This window comes from Meles meles, chromosome 17 (genome assembly GCF_922984935.1).
Source record: "Meles meles chromosome 17, mMelMel3.1 paternal haplotype, whole genome shotgun sequence".
NCBI classification, from domain to species: Eukaryota; Metazoa; Chordata; class Mammalia; order Carnivora; family Mustelidae; genus Meles; species Meles meles.
The window spans coordinates 47,458,302-47,477,398 of NC_060082.1; the positions used below are offsets into that span (position 1 = coordinate 47,458,302).

Genomic DNA, 19,097 nt, shown 5'->3' on the forward strand with positions numbered 1-19,097 from the left:
AATTATCTTTGATTTTCTTTCAATTCTAAATGCATTAAAACCATGCTTGTTTTTTTTATTATTGCTTTAGGTGCTTTTAATAGAGGGAGTCCAGGCATTAATTTTTCAAATTCATTTTACTTTGGAGAGTTTCTGATAACAATATTGTTTGAGCTTTGCTGAGGACATGAAACTGTTCAAAACTGTTTTATATATCTGTATATTTGGAGAATGTAAGAAACACTACTCCAGTGAAAATTTGACTAAAAAGGCGAGCCCAATTTGCTCTTTTGAGGTAACCGAACTGCTTGAAACCTTGACAAGAAAGCAGAGGTTCCTGATCCATTTCTACCCTGAGTATAAAAATGACCCTGAAAACAACAACAACAACAACAACAATGACCCTGAGAGCATGCGTTTTCCTGTACCTGCAAGATAATGGAAGAGAATGGATGAGATCGAGATGTCCAGCGTGTCTAGCTATCTGGTTATTGGATGGTTTCTGTGTGTCACACAGGGCTTTGGGCTTCCTGCACTTTATTTCACTCAAAGCTTACAACTCACATGAGGAATTTGAGACAGAGATTATGTAAATTGCCTAGAGTCAGAGCTAATAGAAACCAGAGCAAAGATTTAGATGCAAGTGTGTTTTAACCACCGAACTCAAGAATACAACTCAGGTGGTCCTTTTAATTCATGCTTCAGTTTTATTTATTTACTGATTCGTACATTCCTTACTACAGCCAGTAAGTTGTGTTGGAGGCTATAATTGTGAAAAAAATGTGTCATATAATAAGTTGTTATCTGATAGTAGTTTTAGATTTTAGATTCTCAATGGGGGAGATACCATCTATCAGGGTAACATTTGGGATGTTTTGCAGAAATACTTTGGTTGTTTTGATGATAGAGAGGTCTATTAAAATTTGGTGAGGGGGCAGAACCTGGGGAAGTTTTATCACACAGCAATGTGTGGGATAATGATGCAAGATGAAGATTTGTCCCTTGCCTTGAAAGATTTTCATGTAATTGTCGAAGGCTAGAACCTATCTCGCACATATTAAACATTTTTGTGTGTGATTCAAATATACAATGAATTTTCCAGGAATGCAACTGTCTTATAAATTGATGGCTGGTTGTACACTGTTTTACTCCATATATTACCAAGAATTACTAAATGTTAAAAAAAAATCATATCATAGGTTCAGCCATTATAAATCCTTCTCTCATATCTTCTAGTACAGTAATGTCTAAAGATTTTCATATTGAAATACAATGCTGAGTGGTTATCATATTTTCATATTTCTAACAATGATAACTGGAAAATAGTAACTCATTATTTTAGTCTATATTTCTTTTGCTTATTGATGAGGTTAGGTAGTTTTTCACATTCATTTTGTCATTAGTATTTCTTCCTGTTCATAAGAATTTCCTGTTCACAGGCTTTATGTATTTTTTATTGGGTGTTGTCTTTTTCTTATTGATTTTTTTACAGTGCTTTTTATTTTATTATTTTTTAGCAAGATCTACACCCATGTGAGGTTTGAACTCATGACCCCAAGATCAAGAGTCACATGTTCTACTGACTGAGCCAGCCAGGTACCCTTTCTTACTGATTTTTAAGGGCCTTGTACATATTAAGGTTATTTATAGTTATTTATAATACATAAAGAAGATATTCTTTCTTGGTGTATATCTTAGTTTCTCAATTTTGTCATTGTCTCCAATCAAGAAGTTTTAAAAAACGGACTTGTAGTTAAATGTATCTTTCCTTTACTGTTTCTGGTGCTTTCTGATTAGTTTGTAAGATATAAATATATTTTATAATTTTATTTTAAAAATAAATCCATTCTATTTTAAAGATGTAAAATTTTAAAAAATTTACATTGATTCATGTTTGTGAGTTGACTTGACCAGCAGTTTCCAAATGCCAGTGGACAGATTAGATATATTAGGATCATTTAGGGGCTGTGTTAAAAATACAGACTTCTAGGCCCTACCTTAGACTAGCTAAGCCAAAGCCTTTGTGCCTAGAAAGATGAACTTTCATCAAGCTCTTTAGGTGATTCTAACTGCATTGTAACCATAGCTCTAGACTAGACCCAATACAGAGAAGAGAGAACATGCCGGTTAAAGCGACCAAGAATGCAAGCTTGCCCCCTGGTGGTCACTTAAAAAACAAATTGTAAGCACCCAGTTGTAATTCACAGGAACCTCGACAAAAAAATGTGCACAGATATCAGATGTGATTCATAAAATCATAGTATCTAAGAATAGTTAGGGGTTGTAAGTGTCCTATAGTGTGTTTCTGTCTATTGTGGGATCCAGATTCCCCAATTACACCATTACAGATCTTCAAGTAGTTCCGGTTTAGAGAATTTACATGACTGAATAAAAAGTGTACATGATTTTTAAAAATAATTTTAATTCTTCTTGTCCGAGAGTGTGTAAACTCATTTTTAACCAAGGGTTTCTTATGCAAAGCTGTCTTCTTTTAATTATATGGAGTACTGGGAAAATAGAAACAGAGGCTAGACCTGAAAAGTGGGCATTGCTGAGGGAGAGAAAGAGTACTCTTCATTCCAGTGGCTCTTTTCCTTTGTCCCAGTGGCCTGAACATGCGTGACAGCAGTAAAATGAGGACGTGGTAGCAGCAGGGGAGTGGAGGTCATGTGGGGCTAGGGACTCCACTGGCTCTGAGGCTTCAGGAATCTGTGATCATCTCAAAAAATGTGAACATGTTCTCCTAGATGACCATGATCTCAAACTCAGTGATGCGGTTACGACGGGTGTCGATGAAGAACACAGAACTCAAATGTGCCCCAACTGATGAAAGCAAGAGTATACGTGAAAACGAGTTTTTTTTAGTGTATCTGCTGAGCATGATAAAACAAAATGATGCTACTTAATATCTACTTGGATCTATTTTAGGAAAGCCAGCACATAGCAAAGGCCAGTATGAATAATTTTAACGGTATTCATAGGAGCCTAAAGTTCAAAGTTAAAGTTATTCAAATACTTAGCGTCCATAACATAATCACATGCCAGTCTCCCGTAGCATCAAGACTTCATGAACATGGGACGCTGATTGTTTGGGTGCCTCTCATGACCAGAAAGGGATTTCAGGGTACAGACACAAGAACCACACAGCACAGGAAGACCACTGAGATCAAGGGTTGTAGAACTATGCTTAGAAAATGAAAAGCAGTTGCAAAACTATCATGTCCAGGAGTAAGAAATGACAGTTGGAATCCTGATTATTGCTGCACAATTTTTGAAAGCTGCTCTTAAAATAAGGAAACTTTTTTTTTAAGCTAACTTAGGTTGAGATATACTTTACTTTTACATTATGTTTCAGGAATTTAAAAAAAATTCCGTGACAAATACAAGAGTCAGGAGAAGAACAGTGACCTCGAACACCCAAAGAAAACATTATTTTGACAAGGAATATTTTCTAAACTTTTCTGCATATCCAGAATAGAACAATAACTCTGCCATTAGTAATTTAAATGTACTAGAACGCCTGTGGGACTGCCTTTCTCACAGGGGTTTACCTCCCACAACACACAGACAACATACATGAAAACATGGTATCATTAGGTTCAGTCTGTGTCCTAATATCCCTATTCTGAATGGCATTGATATAATTCTTTTACCCCCTCCCCCTTTTTTAGGTATTAAATACATCCCCCCTCCCCCGCTTCAGTTTTATTTTTAAGTAATCTCTACATCCAATGTGGGGCTTGAACTCACAACCCCGAGTTTGAGAGCCGCATGCTATACCTGAGCTAGCCAGGCACCCCTCTTTTACCCTTTTATAAAGGACTGGATGGGAAAATGATCTGGGCTTTCCTTTACCCAAGGTACCTTTGGAAATTGAAGCATGGATTTTAAAGCCCAGTGTCTCTTCCAACTGGTTGTAGTCCGATTCCACAGAGGAAGCGTGAAGGGTTTCCACCAAGAAAGGCATTCTTCCCTGTGCCTCATCATAGAACACGGTGTGGTTCCACGTGTATGGGACACTGACGCCATCAATGGTGAACAGCCGCGTTGAGTAGGCATACAGCTGCCCGGGACCTGTCTGAACGTAGTCCTCTGTGTAATCCTGAGGAAGACAGTATCAATTTGAGGGTCAGTATGGCTCCTCCTATTAATTTTCCTGAGGGTACGGTGAGATCCAGAATGAGAAAAATAAAGGCTAAGGGGCTAAACATATATACAGTTGATCCTTGATCAACATGATTTGAACTGTGTGGGTCATTATATATGATTTTTTATAAATACAGTACAGTACTGTTCAGTGCAATTTCACTTCCTTATGATTTTTTTTTTTCTCAAAGATTTTATTTATTTGACAGACAGAGATCACAAGTAGGCAGGGAGGCAGGCAGAGAGAGGGGAGGTAGCAGGCTACCTGCTGAGCAGAGAGCCCGATGCAGGGCTCAGTCCCAGGACCCTGAGATCATGACCTGAGCCAAAGGCAGAAGCTTTAACCCACTGAGCCACCCAGGTGCCCCTTCCTTATGATTTTCTTACTAACACTTTCTTTTCCCTAGATTACTTTAAGAACATAGTATATAATACATATAACATATAAAATATGTGTTGACTGTTTATGTTATTGGTAAGGCTTCTAGTCAACAGTAGGCCACTAGTAGTTACATTTTTGGAGTTAAAAGTCATACGTGACTCCTGAATGCCCATGGGAGCCGGCATCTCAACCCCCACATTGTTCAAGGATCAACTGTAGCTCTAAATAAAATCGTAATTGTAAAATAGTGCTCAGGAAATAACTTAAAGTTTGAAGTTTTTAATTGTAACTGCATTGATTTCATGATTTTACTGTCATCAGTTATAGTTTAATAAGGAATTCAAAGTTGTAGGTCAAGACTAAAGAAAAGGACATGAAAGGGTGATTATCATTCTTTAGTTTCTGAAATACTTTTACAGATGATATACAAAACTTCTTATATAACAGTTAGTATTCTTTTTATCTGCAGAATATTAAACAGATGACCTAAATCCAGATAGCAGTGATTTTGGTCGTGGTAAGCAGGACCAGTAATAAACCAGTAAGTATTACTGGTGACGAAACCAGTAAGAGCGTGTAAAGACTTATTCCTGAAGATTTCTATACAAGCCAAACCAGGTATTTCTAACCTTAGTGGTTTATTTATGCCCCTAAGCAAACAAGGGAAACTACATAAGGTCTCTGTGCTCTTTCTATGAATCTTCGATTTCTACTCTTACCATTATTCCAAAAAACAGTGAAGACAAGTTATCCTGACATTTTACCTTTATGGTGACTTCAGCAGGTGACTGAAGCTGCAGGACATGGCCACTCACAACGATATCGAGGAGCAAAGCACCATCAGAATCCAAGCCCCGGGCAATATGAGTCATCCGCAAGATTTCTCCTGGAGATTACAATTGGTTCATTTTAACAGCAAAAAATATATGGTTGGGTAAGCAGATTTACCTCACGTATCAGTTCAGCTGTTATTTTCCTTCAAACTTCAATAAGCATAGGCCATAAAGAATTAAATTCGCATTTAGCCCCTGAATGAAAGAGGTGGGCTTATTGAATGGTATGTTCTTAAACTTCTTTTTCTGTAGCAAAAATGTGGCATGTGGCTATGTGAAGGATTCTACACTTTATTTATTTTGTTATTATTTTGTTTGTTAAGTGGGCTCCATGTCCAATGTGGGGCTTGAACTTATGACCCTGAGATCAAGAATCGCAGGCTCTACCAACTGAGCCAACCAGGTGACCTGGATGCCACACTTTAAACTCACAAGCAATAGCAAGACAGTTCTGCAAAGACTGACTATGAGAAGGGACAGATCACTTCACCAGGTGGGCTGGCAGTAACCGGAAGTCTGGCCATAGGGCTTTGTTCTTTCTGGTGCTTCCAGAAGCAGCAAAGGGGCATCTTAGTAAGCGGATGACCAAGAAAAGACCCACTTGTCTTCCAGGTTGGTTGAAGCCCCTTTCTCAGCCCTTCTTCCTTACAGAGCACTAACACTGAGGCTGTTCACCTTTCTGAGGCTTGTAATGGAGGTAATAAAAATACGTATGCACTTGGAAAGGGCCACGAATAGCTAATATATATTCATTAAGACTAACATAAAGTGAAATGCCTGTAAATTTGCTTATTTTTACTTCCACCTCTTTCATAAAAAATCGCTCTAAGGTATCCTAGTTGAACCTCAGGTTCGAGACACAAGTCTTTGCTTAATAGCAATGACTCATTTTCCTGCTGTGTTTTGGCCTTTAAAACCCTCTCTGAGGATTTAAAGAGAAAAGATATAGAAAAGATGATAAAAAAATCACTATAGTGTTTGAAGAAACATAGCCTCGTACAGATCCATGCCAGTAAAAGTTTACAGGGAAACATGAAATTGCTTTTATATCGTTTATGAAAAGACTACATCAAAAACTTTAAAATTATTCTCTAGGGGAACATATAAATGTATTTTTCTTAACCAGCAACATTTTTTTAAAATTTCAATTTATTTATTTTTTCAGCGTAACAGTATTCATTGTTTTTGCACAACACCCAGTGCTCCATGCAATACGTGCCCTCCCTATTACCCACTACCTGGTTCCCCCAACCTCCCACCCCCACCCCTTCAAAACCCTCAGGTTGTCTTTCAGAGTCCATAGTCTCTTATGGTTCGCCTCCCCTTCCAATTTCCCTCAACTTCCTTCTCCTCTCCATCTCCCCATGTCCTCCATGTTATTCCTTATGTTCCACAAATAAGTGAAACCATATGATACTTGACTCTCTCTGCTTGACTTATTTCACTCAGCATAATCTCTTCCAGTCCCGTCCATGTTGCTTAACCAGCAACTTTTAAGGCAATCGCATTTTTTATAGTAATACAATATTAAGTTTAGCTGGCACTAACCAGTTGCAAATTCCACCTGGGTTTCTCTTTTGAAGACTGCATTGGTGAGGGTAAAGCCATTGACTGCTTCTCCTATCTCCTTTGCTGTTGTCCAGTAAATGGGATTTAGAATAGAAACTATTTTTCTCATTGCTGGGCCTAAAGAAGAAAGGATAAATAAGGTGACAAGGAAAGATATTTACAGCCCATTGTTATTCTTATTTTCAGAGCCTTCTACTTATAAGGATGAATTCCAAATAATCTTGAGTAACAGTAAAATAAGTATCAGTATCTCACCTGTCTTTAAGAATTTACCATTGGGATAGAACTAAGGACTACCATACAAATCATTTAGTAGTAGCATCATCTAGAAATTTTAAGCAGAAATAAGTGAAGAATAACATAAATTTTAAAAAGAGGCTATTAACAAATTTTCTAAGCAGAGACTTACCAAGACTGCGAGGTACGTTGGTAATTTTGGCTTGTATTATTCTAGTATCAGAGGTAGGACTATCTATTACTGTGGCATTAAGGAAAGCAATTCCAAATTCAACATCATTAATATTTCCAATAACACTTCCTCTGGCTCGCTGGGGCCCACCTATTGCGGGAAGAGAAAACATTCTTGGATAAGGAAACAATTTCATCAATGTTACAGGGGAGGAAAGAAGGCCAGTATTCAAAGATGTTACAAATCTTTCAAACATTTAAAATATCATATGACATCTGAATTTAAGAGTGAAATAAATAAGTTTTCAAAACATTCTACTTTCATGGAACACTCATCATCCCACATAAATCTAGGGTCCTTTCAATCTATGTATATCATGGCATTATTTCACAACCCAAAGACTACAATCAGCACCCAGTCTCAAAGCCAAAATAAAAAAGGTGTTTGTTGATGGTGATGAAATGATGATGATAATGAGGGTTTATTGAGCATGTCATGCACTATACTAAGCACTTAATATGAGTTAACTCTTTTAATCCAGTCAAAAATCCTACAAAGTCATTTTAAATGGCCCCAGTTTATGGACTAGGAAAATAAAGTTCAGGGACACGAGTGGTGGAAGGAAGATCTGAACACAGATGTGCTCGGCATCAAGCCCATGTTCCTTCATCTACTGCCTCCTTCGTGAGAGCACAGAAGGAAAGGAGGGATCACGTCCAAACAACTCCTGAGCTCGTTACAGGTCATTGTCTACATATGTGTGGAGGGTCTAACAGGTATCGTTCAGGCTTGGGTGTCAGATGGAAGGCTTACCAACTTTTCCTTAATATCTATACTTTACTTTTAAAAGCAGAAAGTGCTGTAAAATTCATACAGAGACAATTAGGTTGAAAACAACTACACATTTTTTAAAAAGCATCTCTACAGTCCCTTTATGCCTTCTTTCCATTGTTCAACAAAATTACTAGTTACTGACACAGAGTAGTAGTTAACGAATGCCTTTTAAGGGAGCTGCATGCTTTAGCAAGAAAAGGAAACATACTGGGAAGAAGCTGATAGCGAAGTTCATAAATATTCATTACTTGATATTTATATATATATATTTTAATCACTAGGTATTTCAGACATTGTTCTATATTATATACTAGGGAGAAATACAATTGTATTCAATCTCAGAAAAATCAGTAAGTATAGGATTTCACCATTTCAATTTGCATTACTTTGATTATTTGTGAGAGAATACATTTTTTTCACATTGACTCAGCCTTCATGTTCTAGATTACATTCATTTGTTCATTTACACATAGAATACGATTTACAAGGATACAATAATAAAAAAGAAAAAAGTCATGAGGGCTGCCTTCATAGAGCTTATATCTGAAAGAGGGAGACAGACATTAATCAGAATTCCACGAATAAATGTAAAATTGAAATGCACTAATATATGAGATACCTACTACCTGGGGGAGTTTGAGAAGAAAGTAAAAATAGAGTGGAGATCTGAAGAAAGTTAGGTCTTAACTAAGCCAGAGAAGGCAGGACAAGGGCTTTCTGGGTAGAGGAAATAGCATGGGGCACCCTTTTGAGAGGTGGTGGCTTGCCATATCTGAGAAACCAAAAGGAGCAAAGGGTGGAGAGTGCTGGAAACTACTGCAAGATGATGCAGGAAAGTAGACGGTAGGGCCAATCAGGACCTGGGAGGCCATTCTGGTTCTTATCTTTAGTCTTGAGCAGGAAAGGGGGTAGAAGGATCACTAATTCATTTAGTTCTCTGGGGCATGTGACCTGGGTCATTTTACCATTTTGACCTTGGTTCTCTAGTCTCCAGAGGAGCTTGTGTCCCAGCATTCAACAGATGTCTCCTAGTTCTGGGTAGTTAATTGAGATCCTCGAAGTTCTCTGCCAGACTCCGTAATCCAAATTGTCTACCTATTTGGACTTCCTTCTGCAACTGGGGTCCTTTTACCCATGATGGAATAATTCCCCTTAGATGAACAATACCCCTTGACAGTGTTCTGTAATAAGGTTCAGGAGCTACAAAATGTCTCAATTAAAACTAGGACTGTCACCATGCCTACGTGTTAGAACCTCTAAACCCCTGATAATCAGTTGACACGTTGACAAGATATGTTGAAAGCTGACTGATAAACACTCATCCTTTTAGCTTGTCTAGATGCTATAAACCTCTTCACGTAACTCTTCTCTCTCACTCTGCCAAATGAGCCTTCCTGATTTTCAGACATTTTATTTCTAAAGCACCCTTAAGACTTTGGAAATTTCAGTGGTATCTTAGCACTTTAACAATGTGAAACTGTTCTTTCTCATTTTCTTACAGCCTTTAGAAAGTCTGTTCTGAGACAAGCAACCTTAATATTATCCACCATTTCGTGGGACTCCAACAAACTCTTTCTAAGGTCCATATGTTCTAGAATTCTGGCTTCATCCCTTCTGCAGTTTTTTGTCTTTTTTTTTTTTTTTTAAAGATTATTTATTTATTTGAGAGAGAGAAAATGTGTGTCAGCAGGAGAAGGGGCAGATGGAGAGGAAGAAAGAATCTCAAGCAGACTCCATACCCAGTGCAGAGCCCAATGGGGGGCTCCATCTCACAATCGTGAGATCATGACCTGAGCCAAAATCAAGAGTTGGATGCTTAACCACATGAGCCACCCAGGCACCCCACCTTCTGAAATTTTACATCACTTACAATATTCAGCCATGCTGTATGACTTGGGTTATCATAGTTGAACTCCCCCTACTCTTTTTTCTAGAACTGAACTTGCCCCTATTTTACTTTCCACATTCATGTTCTCCCTATTTCCATCCATGAAAAAATAGTTCCCAATTGCGTATTTCTGTGAAATACTCAGTTTCTGTCCCACTCTCATTTTTCAGCCTGCAATCTCAGCCTAGCTTTCCCCAGTTTTCCAAACCCCTGTGTCCCTCAAGCCTAGGACTACTACTTAGAGCTGTACAGACCATATCCTTTATAAGGGGGCCTGGATGAGGGTGAGCAGTGGCTAAAATTGGTTTCAAGTTGGTACAGACCAACTTGAAAGGGAAAAAAAAATACATTTTTCCTAATTCTTCCTTATGGAGTTGCACCATTTTGCAATTTGTAATCTTCAAGAAGGCTGTACATAAGCTAACAATGGTTCTACCAAATCCTCACTTAGTCGCTCACCTGGACACGCTTGCATGTTGCATCTGGACACCTGAGTAGCATCTCCTGGACAGGGGCGCCCACTGTTAGAAGGCACTGGATTGTTGCACAGCCGCTTCCGAGTCTTTTCACCTCCTCCACAAGAGGCAGAGCACTGGCCCCAACCATGCCAGTTTCCCCAACTTCCATCCACTATGAACAAGAATGGAGTGGCCAGTATTAACCCAGCGGTTTTCAAATCTCCAGTTCGGCTGACCCCACCTATACAACTGTCATTTTAAGAAAGGAAATGATAGAGCTGCTACAAGGAGCAGTAAGTGAAACGCTTTACTTATCCTACTGCCAGGAGTTGGGGGGCTCACCAGGACACATGTCAGTGTTGCACCTCTGGATCTGCGAGTCTGGACCCCCACAAGCTCTTCCCCCGTTGGAGGGGTGAGGGTTATCGCATGTGCGGTACCGCCGCATCTGCCCTCCGTTGCATGTCCGGCTGCACATTCCCCAGCCACTCCAAGGACTCCAGTTACCGTGAGCTACAACAGAGAACCGTTGGAGAAGTGCTAAACAGTGACATTCATCCAAAAAGTACGGTAAGACGCTCCCCAGGAACTGAAAAGAAATATATGAATCTATGACTTGGCAACTTCTGAAGGCAGATGGTTTAGCTGTTGTTCTGACTAGAAACTGGGGATACATTCTAGTCATTGAGAAATTCTATTTAGTATACGTTTATTAAGTCTTAATAGTATTTCAGGAACGAAGGATATGAATGAGACAAGATCTCTGTTCTTGATGAGTCAAGACTATAAAATCTAGACACAGTGGATTCAGATGCTGTTAGGGTCTTAAAATCTAGCATGGTGACAGAATTAAGGCAAAGAGCCACTTGCTTGGCTCTGTAAACATATCATCAACGTCATTAACAGTAGGTACGTAAGAGTGCCCTTGTCCTTGCACTCTGCCCCTGGTCCTAGAGAGGAAAATGAAATAGGACACAGCCCTTGCCTATATAAATCAACTACATCAATGGTATTATACAGACACAGTGGCAACTATAAAACATTTTTGATATTCTAAACCAAAGGCAGATGAATCAAGTAACAGTATGATTTTTTCTTTTTAAATTTTTTTTTTATTTTTAAAGATTTTATTTATTTATTTGAGAAAGAGCACATGAGCAGGGGGGAGGGGAAGAGGGAGAGGAAGAAGCAGACTCCCCACTGAGCAGGGAGTCATACATGGGACTCCAACCCAGGATCCTGGGATGATGACCTGAGCCAAAGGCAGACACTTAACTGATTGAGCCACCCAGGCACGCCAATATATTATAACTTTAAAGACTTAAGGGCATAACAAAATGTTAAGAAAGTATAATGTTGACTCACTATTTCCAACACTCACTTGGACAAGGGTCATTATTGCAAAAATCACTCTGGACATCACTCCCTTCACATCTGCTGCCTCCATACTGGGGGACAGGATCAGAGCACTCCCTTGTTCTCTGTCTGGCACCCCCTCCACAGGACACGGTACAGGCACTCCAACTGGTCCAAGTTGCCCACTTGCCATCAACTGGATTAAGGAAAAACATATGTGCACTGTTACAACAATACCCTGAGCATTGTGAGGTTGGGTGATGTTCTCATTGACATTGATTCTTACTGACATACCACTCAGATAAGAGGGAGATGTCAATTTACTAGGGGTATAAACATTGTATTTCTCTTACCTGGACAGTGTCTTTCATTACAAACTTGCATCTGTGTTTCTGCCCCATCACAATAGGATCCATCAAATGATGGTGGTGGATTATTGCACAGTCTTGTCCTGAACTGCGTACCTTTGCCACAACTTTCGCTGCATGCACTCCAAGGTTGCCAAGTGCTCCATGCTCCATGAACTACAAATATCCCAAGGGACATAGTTGCAAGTCACAGAACCACATTTGTTAAATAAACAAAATTATACAAGTAAATTAACTCAGTAATAAGCTAAATTAGCCTGGAATCTAAAATAATTGAAATTGAACCAAAGGAAACAGAAATAATGTTCTTCCTTTCTCCTTCTGGTAAGATTTTCATGGGAATTAGTGTTTGTAGGAAAATTCAGAAGGCTACCTAATGCCAAAATGAATGCTTATAATTATCCAAAAGGACTATTTTATTAAAACAGAATGTAATCAAACTACCATATGTAAACACAATCTAAGTTTAAAAATCCTAGATAAGCATTAGTTTGTGCTTTGTGCTCTGGGAAAAGTGGAAGGAACCAGAAGCTTCGGAGCAAGGCTGTATAAACGATCTCGATGCAGTTATAGATAATACAAATGTTTCCATAATGATAACTTGGACTCGAGACTCAAGACCACATCTTTAAGCCTGATTCAGCTTCATGTTTAAAAATACACTTAGAGGGATGCCTGGGTGGCTCAGTTGGGTAAGCAGCTGCCTTCGGCTCAGGTCATGATCCCAGCATCCTGGGATCGAGTCCCACATCGGGCTCCTTGCTCCGCAGGGAGCCTGCTTCTCTCTCTGCCACTCTGTCTGCCTGTGCTCACTCTCTCTCTCTCTCTCTCTCTCTGACAAATAAATAAATAAAATTAAAAAAAAATACACTTAGATCCTTCAACCACATGATGATTTGCACAGTTGTAACTCTTTGAAAAATTGTCTCCATTACATAATGTTCATGAATTAAAAGTTCTGAATAACTCAATCACCTGCTTCCTAAACACCAAAAATCTGAGCAGTAGTTTCCATGGAGTGATATTAAGGCCTTCCTTTTGGTAACTAACATATTACAACATCTAACCGCAAGACTGAAACAACCTTGTGTTTCCTACCAGGTGCATGGGCTAAGACTCAACATTATGGTTTCTCTCATGTATAAGTCCAGTACCAAGCAATATTTTTGTTTGAAGGGTACTTTCTAGAAATGGGCTCATAAAATATGTTTTTGTGGTTACCCAGTTGAACCAAGATATGAACCAAGATAGGAACCAAAATAAGCCTTCAGGTCAGTGTATAAATATTCTCTTAACACAACCCATCAGACACAAAAAGTGTTAGCTGTAAACCAAGTAATGAAATTACCATTTGGTTGCCTTGTTTAGAAAATAGTGTATTTTTTTATTTGTTTTTTAAGATTTTATTTATTTGACAGAGAGAGAGAGGCACCGTGAGAGAGGGAACACAAACAGGGGGAGTAGGAGAGGAAGAAGCAGGCTTCCAGCCAAACAGGGAACCTAATGTGAGGCTCAGACAGGACCTGAGCTTAACCAACTGAATCACCCAGGAGCCCCTAGAAAATAGTTTAAAACACACCTTAGATTATCTTTCAGTTAACTATTCCCTAGTTGATTTATTACATATCTGTGTACTTTGTAGACAAAGACGAGCACAGTCACACAAATTTATTTTAGCTGATGAGAGTTTGGACTAAAAAGTATTTGACTAACCCTAAAAAGAAAGAAGAAGAAAAAAGAAAAGAGCAAAGCCTTTAAATATAAGGCAGATATTACTCAAAACTACTTTTTTATTAATTTGGATAACTGATATATGGACTATGTGATTGAAAAAAAATCTGCTGTTCCAGAAAATATGCCCAATTTTCAAGGCTGTTGGTTAACAAAACCCACTGATGCATTTTTTTAATTGGAGGATTACAACTGGGTGATGCTTATTCATTTATTATCTGTGTAGTTTTTATTACATATAAATAGAGGTGTTTATTGTAAGACATTTTATCTTTTTTTAAATCAGTACAGAACACCCCAACCAGAATTTAATTTAATGACATAATATATGGTGGAGTTAAAATGTTTCCTTTTTATAAATGAAATAAAAATAAAAAAGTTAGGATGATAACATAAACCAGATAAAGTATAAAACATTGTGGTATATAAATAATACAGAAGAAAACAACTATGGAGGAATTAGTATGAAAGAAAAATGCAAAATATAATAGATGAATTTATTACTATATTAAGTTGCAGTTCTGATTCTGGAAAAGCAACAGGGCATGGTGCTTAGGAGCAGGGACTCTGGACCTAAGCAAGAATCTTACTATTGTACTGTACTATTCCTGTAAGTTTTCTGAAAGTTTGACGGTTTTAAGAATTCTTTTTTAAGATTTTATTTATTTATTTGAGAGAGAGAGAGAGAGAGATCACAAGTAGGCAGAGAGGCAGGCAGAGAGGGGGAAGCAGGCTCCCTGTTGAGCAGGAGCCCAATGCAGCGCTCAGTCCCAGAACCCTGAGACCATGACCTGAGCCAAAGGCAGAGGCTTAACCCACTGAGCCACCCAGGCACCCCTTAAGAATAAATTCTTACTAAAAAGTGTCAAACTTTGTGAAGCAAAAACTAACAGAACTACAAAACAAACAAACGAACCCCTCCCCCCCACACACAATGAATCCACTACCATAGCTGGAGACTTTGACACTCCTCTATCACAAATGCACAGAGGTAGTAGGCAGAAAACCAGTAAGGAAATAGTTGAACTTAACATCACAATTGATCAGCCGGATATAATTAAATATTTACAGGATTCTCTATCCAACAACAGCAGAATACACATTCTTTTTTTTTTTTTCCCATTTTATTTATTTTTTCAGCGTAACAGTATTCATTCTTTTTGCACAACACCCAGTGCTCCATGCAAAACGTGCCCTCCCCATTACCCACCACCTGTTCCCCCAACCTCCCACCCCTGACCCTTCAAAACCCTCAGGTTGTTTTTCAGAGTCCATAGTCTCTTATGGTTCGCCTCCCCTCCCCATTTCTTCTCAAGTTCACCTGCAACATTCACTCAGACAGAACACATTCTGGATATAAAATACATCTTTAACAGATTTAGAAGAATAGAAATCATATAATATCTGCTGTCAGACCACAGTGGAATTAAGAGAATCAATAACAGAAAGATAACCAGAAAATCTTCATATATGCAGAGATTAAACAACACACTTCAAAGTGATACATAGGTCAGAGAAGAAATCTCAAGAGAAATTAAAAATATTTTGAACTAAATGGAGATGAAAGCACAACTTAAGGAATTTGTGGGATGCAGCAAAAGCAGTGCTAAGAGGGAAATTTATTGCATTGAATGCATATATTAGAAAAGAAAGATCCAAATCAATCATCTAAGTCTCCATCTCAGGAAACTAGAAGAACAGAAAGTTAAATCCAAAGTAGGCAGAAGAAACACACAGACACACACATGAAAAAAAAAAGAAAAAAAAAAAAAAGAATTAGAGCAGAAATCAGTGAAATTGACAAAAGGCAAAATCAATAAAACCAAATGTTGGCTTTTGGAAATTGTCAATAAAGTCAACAAGCATCTAGTCAGAGGAAGAAAAAGAGTGATTGAGGACACAAATTACTAGCATCAGAAATGAAAGAGAGGCATTAATATGGATCCTGTGAACATTAAAAGGTTAATAAAGTGACACTATGAATACTTTATATTTAAATTTGATAACCTAGATGAAATGGACCAATTCCTTGAAAGACACAATTTGCCAAAACTTGCACAAGAAGAAACAGACATCTGAATGAGCCTGTATCTATTAATAAACTGAATCAAAATTAATAACTTTCCAAAACAGAAAGCACTATTCCAGATGGGTTCACCGCTGAATTTTCCCAAACACGTAAGGAAGAAATTACACCAATTCTTTACTATTTCTTTCAGAGGACAGAAGCAGAAGGATTACATTCTAATTTATTCTATGAGTCCAGCATTTTCCTAACACCAAAACCAGACAAAGACATTACAAGCAAAGAAAACTATGGGTCAATTTCTCTCATTAACCTAGATGAAAAAAAAATCCTCAACGAAATATTAGCAAGTTGATTACAACAATGTATAAAAAGAACCCCCCCCCATCTCTAAGAATCTGACATACCCCTGGAAGAGAAAGGCTTTCGTAGGCTACCTGCTCATTTTGCAATGGTATGATGATAAATTTAACAACCACCTCTCAGGAAGTAGGGAGGGTAAAGTCTTCCAAAGGTGTAAATGCTCCCACTATAGTCTGTGCCCAGCTAGCAATATGATGTCACTAAACTTTTTTTTTTTTTAAAGATTTTATTTATTTATTTGACAGACAGATCACAAGTAGGCAGAGAGGCAGGCAGAGAGAGAGAGAGAGAGAGGAGGAAGCAGGCTCCCCGCTGAGCAGAGAGCCAGACGTGGGGCTCGATCCCAGGACCCTGGGATCATGACCTGAGCCGAAGGCAGAGGTTTAACCCACTGAGCCACCCAGGTGCCCCTGATGTCACTAAACTTTTAACTGGAAAGAGATACATGCTTTCATTTACTGTTCCAGGATACCACTGACATTATGCCAAAATAATAGTTAAATTCATTAATTTAAGGACTGCGATATAACTAGGTAAAGTCTCAAAAATAGGAAGCCAGTAGAACAATGAACAAAACATCAGTAAACCAATGGTCATTCAATATGAAGAGAAAAAAAAAAAAAACACCTGACTTTTATTTTAGGACATCTCCAAATATCATTTTGCTTTTCATTATGTCAAGTAAAATAATTGACCATTTGTACAAAGACTGCTCTAATCAGATGTTCTGGCTCTTTTGACTTTGATGTATCATGCTATTATAATCAGCTTTCTAATTACTTAAGATTAGAAGAATAGTTTTGGCTTTGACTTTTTTTTTTTAAGATTTCAAGACAGCACTTATTTTTTTTTAAGATTTCAAGACAGCACTTTACTTATATTTATTAATGCAATGTAAATTCTGAACTGTAAATCAAGATACCCAGGATCTAAACAAATAGGCTTAGGAATCAGATGGACCTGTATTCAAATCCTTGATTCACTTTTTTTTTTTTAAAGATTTTATTTATTTATTTGACAGACGGAGATCACAAGTAGGCAGAGAGGCAGGCAGAGAGAGAGGCAGAGAGAGAGGGTGAAGCAGGCTCCCTGCTAAGCAGAGAGCCCAATACGGGGTTCGATCCCAGGACCCTGGGATCATGACCTGAGCTGAAGGCAGAGGCTTAACCCACTAAGCCACCCAGGTGCCCCCTGATTCACTTTTTACTAGCTATGTAACGTTAGTGAATTATCATCTATTTTCTGAATCTTGGTTTCCTCATTTACACAATAGGATATAATACTCAGTGTAGTGAACATGTTTTATTTTGGTTTCTCAGCATCCCCCCAGACCCTTCTTTTAAACCATCTCAGCTAAGGGGTCTCTCCCAGGTGTGCTCTATCACTGCAACTCTTGGCATTTACTCAGTATGCTTATCAATATCTGAATGATATTATCTACTCATTCTAAATGCAGCAGTTAAAACAATGCCTTGAGCACAGAGTGGGGGCTCAATAAGTATTTGTTGAATAAATGAATGAATAAATGACTGAATTAATGAATGGCCAGACACTTCTATTCCATATGATTTCTTTCTGGCTGTCAGACAGGAGCCCCACCCCTCTTGACACACCGTGGGTAGGCAGCTCAAGCTGGTTATCCAAGCATCTGGACTTAGTTGAGTTCAGAGGTGAACATGGAACCCAAACAAAATCAAACAGGGCTCCTTTTCAGAGGCTGATAGGAATTCTGAGAAAGAGAGCAGAAAACTTTTTTTCTGAGGCCTCAGATTATAAGACCCCTGTGAGCCAGTAGCTGCCAGTAGTCAGTTTTTCCACTGCACGGAAAGAGTTTAATGGACAATAAAGCCAACGAGAGGAAAGCAGAGACAAGAGATAGATACCATGCTAGTAAAAATACTGGCCAAATCCAGTATTTGGATTTTATTTTCATCCCTGAAAGTAGAATCTTCTGCTTAAGTTTATTTAGGTTTGATTTCTGTCACTTTAATCTGAAAGAGTCCTGAAATATCTATGCTGTAGGGTTGTTTCACAAAGTACAAAACAACATGTACATAAAGCATCTAGCATGGTTCCTAGAACATGACAGGTGCTTAGTGAATGGTTGCTCTTATTACCTTAGCACTCCCTAATTGTGTGTTTCTGGGAAAGTCTTTCAATACCTTAGAATTCATTTTTCTTACCTGAAAATGAATGGCTGCATTAGATGTTAAGGTCCTTATTACTTCTAAAATGCTATGATTTTATAAATACTTATGTTTTCTCTACATGATTAAAAATACACCACACTTTATACAACCTTAAGGTATTCAATTAAATAAGGGATTTTACTTAACATTGATTAATGTCATAGCTTTCATAACTTTATCAGTGAGACAGAACTAATAACACAGAGAATGAATATATTGCAGGGTAAAAGCCACGACATCTTTTTACAACAAAGAAGCAAAGGTAATTATAACCCCTTTACTGGAGTTAAAAATAGCCAAGTTTTGGTCATCAGGGGATTCTCACCTGGGCAGGGCCTAATGTTGCACATGATTACTTCTACTGCATTTCCTTCACATGGCCGCCCACCATACTGAGCTGATGGATTACTGCAAGTTCTGGTCCTGGTTCGGTTGCCGCGTCCACAACTTCTTGTACATTCTTCCCAAGGGCTCCATTCTGACCAGCTACCGTCCACTACACAAAGATGAAACACTACACTGTCAGCCATTTAGAGCATTAACACTGAGGCAACCCATAGTTAGGG

At 38.3% G+C, this 19,097-nt stretch overlaps 1 protein-coding gene across 1 annotated transcript in view; it reads right to left on the minus strand.

Annotated features, from left to right (window-relative positions):
- The window catches only part of HMCN1 (hemicentin 1), a 498,146-nt gene that overhangs the window by 24,251 nt on the left and 454,798 nt on the right, over positions 1–19,097 (minus strand). Inside the window, exons 89-97 of the mRNA XM_045983171.1 lie at positions 18,857–19,027; positions 12,208–12,378; positions 11,880–12,050; positions 10,841–11,011; positions 10,500–10,670; positions 7,319–7,468; positions 6,889–7,026; positions 5,272–5,393; positions 3,844–4,081 (exon numbers count right to left, since the gene is read on the minus strand). Of these exons, the coding sequence (XP_045839127.1) occupies positions 3,844–4,081; positions 5,272–5,393; positions 6,889–7,026; positions 7,319–7,468; positions 10,500–10,670; positions 10,841–11,011; positions 11,880–12,050; positions 12,208–12,378; positions 18,857–19,027 (1,503 nt within the window). The remainder of the gene's footprint in view (positions 1–3,843; positions 4,082–5,271; positions 5,394–6,888; positions 7,027–7,318; positions 7,469–10,499; positions 10,671–10,840; positions 11,012–11,879; positions 12,051–12,207; positions 12,379–18,856; positions 19,028–19,097) is intronic.